Source organism: Paramisgurnus dabryanus, chromosome 3 (genome assembly GCF_030506205.2).
Source record: "Paramisgurnus dabryanus chromosome 3, PD_genome_1.1, whole genome shotgun sequence".
NCBI lineage: Eukaryota > Metazoa > Chordata > Actinopteri > Cypriniformes > Cobitidae > Paramisgurnus > Paramisgurnus dabryanus.
The window spans coordinates 12,567,113-12,577,709 of record NC_133339.1 but is presented as its reverse complement, the minus strand read 5'-3'; the positions used below and the strand labels follow the sequence as shown (position 1 = coordinate 12,577,709).

The window sequence follows — 10,597 nt, the reverse complement described above, 5'->3', positions numbered from 1 at the left end:
CATGCTTATTTGACTTTTAAAAATCAACATCATATTAATTTTTAATACTTTAGCCCGCCACACTTTTTGTCATGAGAAACAGGTAAGTTATTTGTTGGTTTTTTTAAACGAATACAGTCAGTGCGTAAGAAAATTTTCAAATGGACTATAAGATCACCAATATGAACTCTCAACCATAAATCCAGATGGCACAGGTACGTCTATAAGATGTCTGGTAAAGATCAGGGGCCTCATTTATCAACATTGCGTAGAAAATGCTCTATATTTGTACCTACGAATGAAATTTAGAATGTGCCTTAGTACAAAAAAATCGGGATTTATCAAACGTGCGCACGTGGTTCGTACGCACATCTGTAAGTAATCCTTGATGATAAATCCCAAGTGTTCTTAAGCACCATGCTCGTGCACGTTCATGGTCATTTGCATTCCGAAACGCCTCCGATGAACCATATATGGTGACAACACCTCCCGTTATAAGTCACGTGGTTGTGCTTTTTCCCTCATCGCAATAATGGCAAAGAGAGCGTAAAAGAGGAACTTTACAGACACAGAAATTGAGTTACTGGTGGATGAGGTTAATAACACATCTGTTTGGTTCACTTAGTACGGGAGGAATGACTAACAAAAGAAAACAAATCTGCATGGGAACATGTTACCAGTGAGTTTAATTCCATTGGGTATGAGAACACTTCTAGAAATAAAAAAGTGGTTTGACATTAAATTATCAGCCAAAAAAAAAAAAAACGCGTCACAGCACACCGACGTGAAATCAGTCCAACTGTAGGAGGACAGACAATGACAGAACTTGGACAGCCGCATAACCATCATCATCGGCGCGATCTTTGAAAACGCGCTCCCGGCGGAATGGATTATTTGCCAAGTCTTTCAATAATGCAAGATAAGCCATTGCACTGTGTCAAGCATTTGACGGAGCTTTCTTACATAGGGTTAGACACTACCCTGCTGAAAAAACCAGCTAAAACCAGCTTAAGCTGGTCAAGCTGGTTTTAGCTGGTCTCCCAGCCTGGATGTTTCATGCTGGTTTAAGAGGGGTTTTGGCGACTTTTTTAGCTGGTCAGGCTGGTTTTAGCTGGTCAGGCTGGTCTTAGCTGGTCAGGATGGCTGGTCTTGGTCAGGCTGGTTTTAGCTGGCCAGGCTGGTTTAAGCTGGTCTTAGCTGGTTTTAGCTGGTTGGGTGGCTGGTCTTAGCTGGTCATGCTGGTTTTAGCTGGTCAGGCTGGTTTTAGCTGGTTTAAGCTGGCCAGACTGGTTTAAGCTGGTTTTAGCTGGTTTTAGCTGGTCGGGTGGCTGGTCTTAGCTGGTCAGGCTGGTTTAAGCTGGTCAGGCTGGTTTAAGATGGACAGGCTGGTTTAAGCTGGACAGGCTGGTTTAAGCTGGTCAGGCTGGTCTTAGCTGGCCAGGCTGGTTTAAGCTGGTCTTAGTTGGCCAGGCTGGTTTTAGCTGGTTTAAGCTGGTCTTAGCTGGCCAGGCTGGTTTTAGCTGGTTTAGGCTGGTCTTAGCTTCTCAGCCGGCATTTCAACGTTGAATCAACGTCAGGGACCAACGTTGCATCAATGTTGAATTACCTTTTGGTTTTGCAAAGTGAATCAAAGTTGACTTCACAACGTTGTTTCAATGTTGATTTCACAACATTTCAATGTTGTTTCAACATCACACTTTCAACAAAGGTGAATCAAGGTTGATATCGCGACGCAGTTTTAACACACTTTTTACCCCTAAATATAGATTTTTACTTTACATTTCAATACTCACCAAATGATTTGCTGTACATATCATGTTTTTAGTGTAATTATTACAAGAATGCAATTTGCTGCTCATTACCTACAGTACAACCCCATCCATAAAACTAAACACCTAAAGTAGGTAAAGTTTGTGAATGATGGCATGTGCCTACCCTTTCTAAATAAACATAAAAGCAGCTGTTAAAATTGATCTTTTATAGATAAAAACAAATTCTTTCAAACAGTTAGGTTTCCAGTTAGTAGTGCAGAAGTGGAATATTCCAAATACAGAATAAAAACATAAAATATGAAAACAAAATAATATTTTAAAGTCATTTTATTCATCTGAATAGAAAAAAATATTCTAGGAAAACTGCAAATATGAATTTTGTTGTAGGTTTAGCTCACAGTCTTCTTATGGCCACCAACACCCTTCCATTCTGGCTCATACTGTACTTAAAACCTGATGACAGCATCTAAAGAGAAAACAAAAGTCATTTTCAAAAAATGATGCATTTTTAGCCCATGTATAAAAAAAATCTTGTTATTGCACATCAGGGTGTGTGTGTGTTCTTTAATAGTCTGTCTAGAAACATTGCATAGCCATCTGATGAAGGAAGAAAGCTTTTGTGTTTACAAAGGTGACAATAAGCCTCAATCAAGATCACCTACAGTGCATTCAGAAACTATTCAGGGTAGACCCCTTTCACATTTAAATTTTAATGTGGTTGCATGTTACTGTAATTGTTTAGATATTTTCCTCATAAATCTACAATACATACCCCATGACAAAGTAAAGACTGAATTTTAGAAAGTTCTGCAAATGTATGAAAAAAGAAAACTGCAATATTATATTTACATTATACATATTCATTTGCATCAATATCTGCAATTTAGCTCAGCTGCCTCCAATTTCTCTTGATGGTTGCTGATGGGTTCGCATAAACATATGAAGATATTTTAAGGAATGTCTGTAACCAAACTGACCGGAAAGCACCATTGACTTCCATAATAGGCTAAAAGAATAGTATAGAAGTGAATGGTGCTTCTGATCGCTTTGGTTACAAATGAATCCAGGAGTTGCAAAGATTGCTACTTCAAAAGGTGCTTCAACTAAGAACTGAGTAAAGGGTCGGAATACTTGGGTCATATCAATATTAACCCCCCCCCCCACAAAGAGATGCTGAACAGAGCAAACATTGACTGGTTGCTTTACGTGTGGGTCAAACAGCCTTTTGTGCAGTCACTTACCAATAAAAGCTAAGATGGACTCCAGACCTTCTGGACTGTCTGTGAGAGACTTCAAACTCGCCCAGACCAACAAGGCAGACATCCCGACCTGATAAAAAAAAATTAATTTAGGAGATGTTCTGGTCCAATTTTTAATATATGTTTTACAAACTTACCACAGGTGATCTGGCAAAGCAAAGACTTCCCAAATCTCCTCTTCAGGCTCATCTTAGCTATCATTGCATTTGATAAAGTTCAGAAAAAGAAAAATATATTTAATTAGTATACAATCATAAATGTAATGTTTTGGTTAGAAATACAAAAAACTGTGGCCCAAGTACAACTTTGAAAGAAATAAAGAATGTTTAAATTTTTTGTCATGGTACACTGTCACTTCATTACTTTTTGAGTGGTACAGATTTGGGCATCTGGAAAGACAAATGACTTCACCTCTGTGTATTTTATCACACTTCTTCAAATTGCATGGTAATCTGCCTCCAATATAAAACACATAATAAAATAAAAAACAAGTCATGGCCCCTTTTCAAAAGAAAATATAAATTGTGAAATACAAAACACTGCATCTTAGTTATTATGATTAGTAGAATTTGATCTGAATACAAAACAAATACTAAATGCATTGTAATGTTGTAGGGGAGATGCTTCAAAAATAAATAGTAAATTATTGATTTCTATTACAAAATGCTAGCTTGGTGGTGCTTTACAATGGTGGGTGGTAGCTCATGGACATAGCCATCATTTAAAAAATTATGATTAAAACCATAATACATAAAGATGGTGTTATGTACACCACCACAAAGACCAATTTTATATGTCAATATGAAGCCTCTCTAAAACCTGCATCAACATCCACTCTGAACTATGAATTAACTTGTGTCTTTGTCTATTGAAAACAAAGGGTTTGAAATATGTAAGCCTACATACTGTAGAAGGAATAGTGACATACAAAAGAAATGAATTGCTGTGCTGAACAATAATTGTTGTATCCTAAATTATTTTCTTATATTTTCCTAATGACAATGATAAACCAGATATGCACTTTTTGAGCACTTATGTTTTGGATGCAAATATAAACACAACCCTGCTGAAAAAAACAGCTTAAACCAGCCTAAGCTGGTTGGCTGGTTTTAGCTGGTTTAAGATGGAAATAGCTGGTTTTAGCTGGTCTCCCAGCCTGGTCAAGGTGGTTCCCCAGGCTGGCCAGGCTGGTCAAGCTGGTCTCCCAGCCTGGCCAGGCTGGTATTATGGCTGTTCAAGCTGGTCTCCCAGGCTGGCCAGGCTGGTCAAGCTGGTCTCCCATCTGGGCAGGCTGGTCAAGCTGGTCTCCTAGCCTGGCCAGCTTAAACCAGCTAAGACAAGCCAGCCGGACCACCAAGCAGGCATGACCAATCTTCAACGTTGAAATTTGGTTGAAATAACCTCAGTTGTTTTTTCAACATTGAGACAATGTTGAAACAACGGTGAATGGTAAACGATTGCAAAAGGTTAATACAATGCTTAAAAAATCAACTTTGAAATTTGGTTAAAATGATGCCAGTACGGTGAATGGTAAACGAATGTATTATGATATTTTAATTTGTGAATCCTTTAGATAAAAATTTAAAAACTCATTTAATGAAAATACTTACATTTTATGTATACTATTTGATTGATTTTAACACTGGTGGGGCATGTGATTTCCATATGAATTCAGGAGATGGATTAGGCTGGATAATTTTTTTGTAAGTATTATTATGGTTGTTTTATTTTTATTAAATTTTCATCACAATGTCTAAAATATAACGTTTCAAATATACATTTTAAGAATACCATTAATAATATAATAACATCCAACCTTTTATCGGCTTTCTTTACGGTGCCACAGACAGGTCCCTCAGCCTTTTGTAAGCAAAACATGCCCATGCGGGCCCACTGTGGGGTATACTGTGGGACAGTGTGGGCAGGGCAAACTCACACCACATCCCAAATGGGCCCCCAAATTATCATTGGTTGTTATTATCTTAGCAGATAATTTTCTTTTGATGTTTGTTGTTAAATCAAAAACTAGTTACCACACTTTTATTATAATAAAACCATATTTTTATTTTTATTTTTTTTATAAAGCTCTGTCCATTTAGAACAAAATGTGCAGGCATGCTTATGAAATAATTGAACCCACCCCCGGGTGAAGATCTAAAAAGCTATGTTTTAAAAGCACAATATTTCTGTTTATTTTAATACACGAAATATTTATTGTAAAACAAGTTCTAATTTTCAGTTCAGTCTGGACGTGGGACATCTTTTTTTTACCATCTTTATTGTTTTTTTTAACATGTTGTCTTTTGTTATGTGTTATTAGCTATGGTTATTAGTCATGTTCGACTTCATGCAGCGCTGCGAGAACAGACATCATACGTTGATGACGTCAATGTATCGCGAGAGCGAGTCAAGAAATTACACTCTCGCGGTACATTGACGTTATCAACCTGTCAGCGCAGCAAGAAGTCGAGCACACGTATTTGCGGGCGCGCGCCTCCGTCCTCGTGAGTTTAAAGTGGATTTTAACCGTTTACCTCCGACGACAGTTTTCATTTCTATGGTAAATTCTAAGGTAAGTTTTTATTAATTCCTGGTTAAGTCATTAAAATCAGTTCACAGTTATGTTTATTTTGTTTTTAGTAACAGTTAATTCGATATGACTAAAATATTCTGAACTTTAATGTTGACTGTTGATGCAGTGGTTTGACTGAGCTCGTGACGCATCTGAGCTAATGTATGCAGATCTTTTATTTGTCTTTACCTTCTATAAAAATGTGTTATCCTCGTTCTTCAAATTTATTTGACATTGTTTAGATAATTATAACGCAAGTTATTTCAATGTAGGGTTTGACGGGTAAATGTAAGGTTATTTAACTTACAGTACGGGCACACAGTTTACAGTAGCCTGTTAAAACGGTTAAGAATTTAAACAGAAGCCATCAATTCTGGATTAATTTAATAACTATTGTATATTTATGTTCACTTTTCTTTACAGGTCATTTTCTTATTGTGTTTTGATGTTTTCCATTGGCTGAAGAGTAAGTATTACTTAGTACTGTTTGCTTGAATGTTTTTGTTTTAAATCATAAAGACCTTTCTTTTTAATAACATCAACATTAACCTATTGATCATAATAATATGTTGTTTGGGGAGCTAGAACACGATCACGAATTTGTGTACAGACTGTGAAATTAATCACTATGTTTAGTGGGGATGGGCAAAAATTTAGATTAGGCTAAAGCCTACACTGTAAAAAAATTCTGTAAAAATTACAGTATTACTCGGTACTGGCAACTAGCTGCCAGTAACTTACTGTAGATTTTACATTTATGTTATTTACTGGCAACAGTTTGTTCAAAGTTAAATGAACATGAAACATTTTCAGTCTTTATCTTCTACAGTAAGTTACTGGCAACCAGCTGCATAATTACAGCATTTTTTACAGTGTACTTAAAGGGCTACTGTATCTGCGATTACACTCTGATATCATAAACTGTGCAACTTGTTATCTTTGCGGAGCATACTCACCAGCGTTATATCATCAAAATCTGAAAAACACCATTAATTGACGTGTACCCTACTGCAACACTGGCTTAATACAAATGCTAAATAACTTCATGTTTTTATAGTCAGAGAGTAATTATGATTTTTACCAAAATAATCGTGATTTTTGTGATTTTGCACATAATCAAGCAGCCTTAGGTGAAACTGTACAATCTATTGTTCATATGTGACATGCACACTACCGTGGGTCGCAATTCATGACACATGTTAGTATAGACCAGGACCAAGCAAACACACACATCCATTATACTGTATGACTGTATCTCTTTAACATTTCATGTGAGAAGCCTCACGCTAATAGCAATTTGTTTACAGGCCTTGACTACTGTTGCTGTTTATGGCTTGCTTCCTGAAAGAGTGAAAGAAAGAATTGATTTTTGAATTAAATTAAAGTCATGAAATAAAAATAAAAAGCATGAAAAATAAAGCATTTGTTTTCAAGAGGGTCTGTAGTCAACAAAACATGAAACAGAAGTAGAGTAACAAAATGTTTTACCACACTTAAAGCACACATGAGCTTTCACGCTATCATTTATGTTTATGAACATTTAAAACATATGCTGTTTGACAAACTCTTTCCACAACACATCTGACATTACAACTCAAAGTCATAACTGCATTATTCAGTCAAATGTCTTTTCTCAAGAGTGAAAGCTCTGGTGATTTCTCAGACTTCTTTCCCATGAAAAACTCTTTCCACACTGTTGGCACGTGAATGGTTTCTCTCCAGTGTGTATCCTCATGCGTGCATCAAGATGATCTTTTCTTGTAAAACTCTTTCCACAGTGATGACATGTGAACGGTTTGTCTCCACTGTAAACTGTCATGTGTCTTAAGAGCGCCCTCGTTTGCAAAACAATTTCACACTAAAGACATGTTAGGGTTCACTCCATCGTGACTTCTTGTGAGTAAAGGCTACTTTGATCTCCTAAACTCTTTCAAGTTTTTCTCCAGTGTGAGACCTCATGTGTACCTTAAGTTGACTTGTATCTGGGAAACTCTTGTCACAGTGATGGCACGCGTGTGGCTTTTCCCCAGTGTGAGTTTTCATGTGGCGGTTAAGGTTCGATGGACAGGTGAAACTCTTTCCACATTGATGACAAGTGTAAGGTTTCTCTCCGGTGTGAATTTTCATATGTCTGTTAAGGTAACTTGCAGTTGCAAAACTCGTTCCACACAGATGACACATGTAAGGTTTTTCTCCAGTGTGAGACCTCAGGTGTGTCTTAAGTTGAGTTGAATCTGGGAAACTCTTGTCACAATAATGGCATGCGTGTGGCTTTTCCCCACTGTGAAGTTTAATGTGACGGATAAGATTCGCTTGTAAAGTGAAACTCTTTCCACACTGTTGGCACGTGAATGCTTTCTCTCCAGTGTGAGTCCTCATGTGCATCTTAAGTTCACCTGCAGTTTTAAAACTCTTTTCACACTCATAGCATGCGTAAGGTTTCTCTCCAGTATGAATCCTCATGTGTGCGTTAAGGTTAGGTTTTCTTCTGAAACTGTTTCCACACAGATGACACATGTAAGGTTTTTCTCCAGTGTGACACCTCAGGTGTGTCTTAAGTTGAGTTGTATCTGGGAAACTCTTGTCACAATAATGGCATGTGTATGTCTTTTCCCCACTGTGAAGTTTAATGTGACGGATAAGATTCGCTTGTAAAGTGAAACTCTTTCCACACTGTTGGCACGTGAATGCTTTCTCTCCAGTGTGAGACCTCATGTGTATCTTAAGTTCACCTGCAGTTTTAAAACTCTTTTCACACTCATGGCACATGTATGGTTTCTCTCCAGTGTGAATTCTTATGTGTACCTTAAGGTTACCTTTATCTAGGAAACTCTTGTCACAATAATGGCATGCATATGGCTTTTCCCCACTGTGAGTTTTCATGTGCCGGATAAGGACTGTTTTAAATGTGAAACTCTTTCTACAGCATTGACACGTGAATGCTTTCTCTCCAGTGTGAGTTCTCGAATGTTTGTTAAGGCCACCTGCAAATGTAAAACTCTTTCCACACTCATAGCATGCGTAAGGTTTCTCTCCAGTATGAATCCTCATGTGTGCGTTAAGATTAGGTTTTCTTCTGAAACTGTTTCCACACAGATTACACGTAAAAGGTTTCTCTTCAGTGTGAGTCATCATGTGTATCTTAAGTTGACTTTTATCTGGAAAACTCTTGTCGCAATGCTGGCATGCGTATGGCTTTTCCCCACTGTGAACTTTCCTGTGCCAGTTAAGACTCCATTGAGAGGTGAAACTCTTTCCACACTGTTGACATGTGAAAGGTTTCTCCTCACTGTGAGTCCTCTTGTGATCCACAGGGCGTCCATCTTCACTGAAACTATTTTCACACTTTTTGTCCTCACCTTTCTGTATTGTTTTAATATGCTGATGTGTTTCATCAGCTTTTATTAGTTCAAGTAAATTATTTATATGTATTCCCATCGTATCTAAAATGAAGACAATAAAAAGTTAAAATTGATAAACCAGAGTGACAAAACACATTTGACATTGTATGACAAAAGCAACATGTCATGTATCTGTTATGTGTTATCTTTCATGTGAAGTACATTATATCATTTTTATATTATTGTTAATATCTGCTCTTGTAGTTTAAAGGCAGGATAGGCAGGAATTTGTTTAAATTTGTTTAAACTGTCTTTATATACCAATACATAAGTAAAATGTAAGTACTCTGAAAAAGAGATTATAAAAATCAAGTGTCTGTAGACTTCTCACGACTGTTTTAAACACAGCTCATTTTTCCAATCACTCCACCCCCTCCCTTCTGGGTTTCTTCTAAAGCCACGCCCCAAAACACATGAACGCGCGACGCTGACCGGCTCTGTCTGCTGGGAGAAGCATTTACCTGAGACGAGCGGAGAGGAAGGAGCGCGGTGCATGTAGTAACATCATGTCAGAATCACATGTAATAATACACCTAACTTTATCACTATGAATATAAACAAATAGGATGGCTTTTAGTACTCAGTGTTTTGGATGGAAGAGTTTCCGTGATGAAAGCATTGTTGACTCTGATGAGGACTACACTCCGGAGACAAAACCGCTACCACATCGTCGACTCGTAGAAAAGCCATGCGATATTTACTCTCGTTTGATTTCTTCGTTTATTCCTTTTCTGCCTCGTTTGCCTTTTCTGACTGGATATGCAGGTACTGTGAGTTCTGAATGCTCTTTCTCTGCCATACTTTTGCTCTTCCTAGAGTGCCTCGTGCACGTTCAAATCAATCGGGTGTGCGCATGTGTGGGCAGATCCCATAGCAACAGGGGTGGTGCCATGGTCACGAGAGAGAGTGATAGTGATAGTCGCGCAAGCCAATCATTTGTTTCGTCCCGAATGGAAATAATTAACTGTGTTTAAAACAGTCGTGAAAGGTCTACAGACACTCAAGTTTTCAGAGTACTTAGAATTTAATTATGTATTTGTATATAAAGACAGTTTAAACAAATTTGTAAAAAAGTTTTTTAGATAATTCCTGCCTATCCTGCCTTTAACTGTAGTAGACCATTGCATGGAGATCACAGTCATTCAATCCACCGAAGGTTGCTTCGGATAAAACCTGATGTAATTCTACTGAATCTATTAAAGATGCAGGAAGTTATCCTCTTATGAATTTTAGTTTATTTTCCCCTCATGTTCCTCAATGATTACTCCTCAACCATCAATAATGAAGATTGAAAAATAGACACCAACCTATTTGTTCCTCAGTATCTTCATCCTTTATTCTGCATGGTTGTGGATCTGTCATCTTCTCAAGCTCCTCTTTCACCAGCACCAACACCAAAAGAGACATAAAAACATTTAATGTCAATAAAACATTCACCACCTGTCCTTTAATGTTTACAACCATACAAACAGCAATAATAAATTATACACAACTCAAATTGACTTATTAAGACCATCTTTATCAGCGGGGACAAAAGAGTTTTTGTGTCTCTTGGTCCTTCATTAAGGCAGATTAAATCTGCGGCCCGACGGCAACAAAATGACACATTAACTA

General features: G+C 37.5%; 1 protein-coding gene and 1 long non-coding RNA gene across 2 annotated transcripts; both read right to left on the bottom strand.

Moving 5' to 3' along the window:
- Positions 1-2,060: 2,060 nt before the first annotated feature.
- LOC135768929 (uncharacterized) lies at positions 2,061-5,935 on the bottom strand. Its single transcript, XR_010542300.2, has 4 exons — positions 3,422-5,935; positions 3,148-3,204; positions 2,993-3,080; positions 2,061-2,217 (listed from the first exon to the last, which is right to left on the bottom strand). It is a non-coding gene; the product is annotated as an uncharacterized lncRNA (long non-coding RNA).
- A 927-nt stretch (positions 5,936-6,862) lies between these two features.
- On the bottom strand, positions 6,863-10,360 carry LOC135768420 (uncharacterized). Its single transcript, XM_065277651.1, has 2 exons — positions 10,291-10,360; positions 6,863-9,025 (listed from the first exon to the last, which is right to left on the bottom strand). The coding sequence occupies exons 1-2, from the start codon at positions 10,343-10,345 to the stop codon at positions 7,503-7,505; spliced, it is 1,578 nt and encodes a 525-aa protein (XP_065133723.1). The 5' UTR covers positions 10,346-10,360; the 3' UTR covers positions 6,863-7,502.
- Positions 10,361-10,597: the final 237 nt, after the last annotated feature.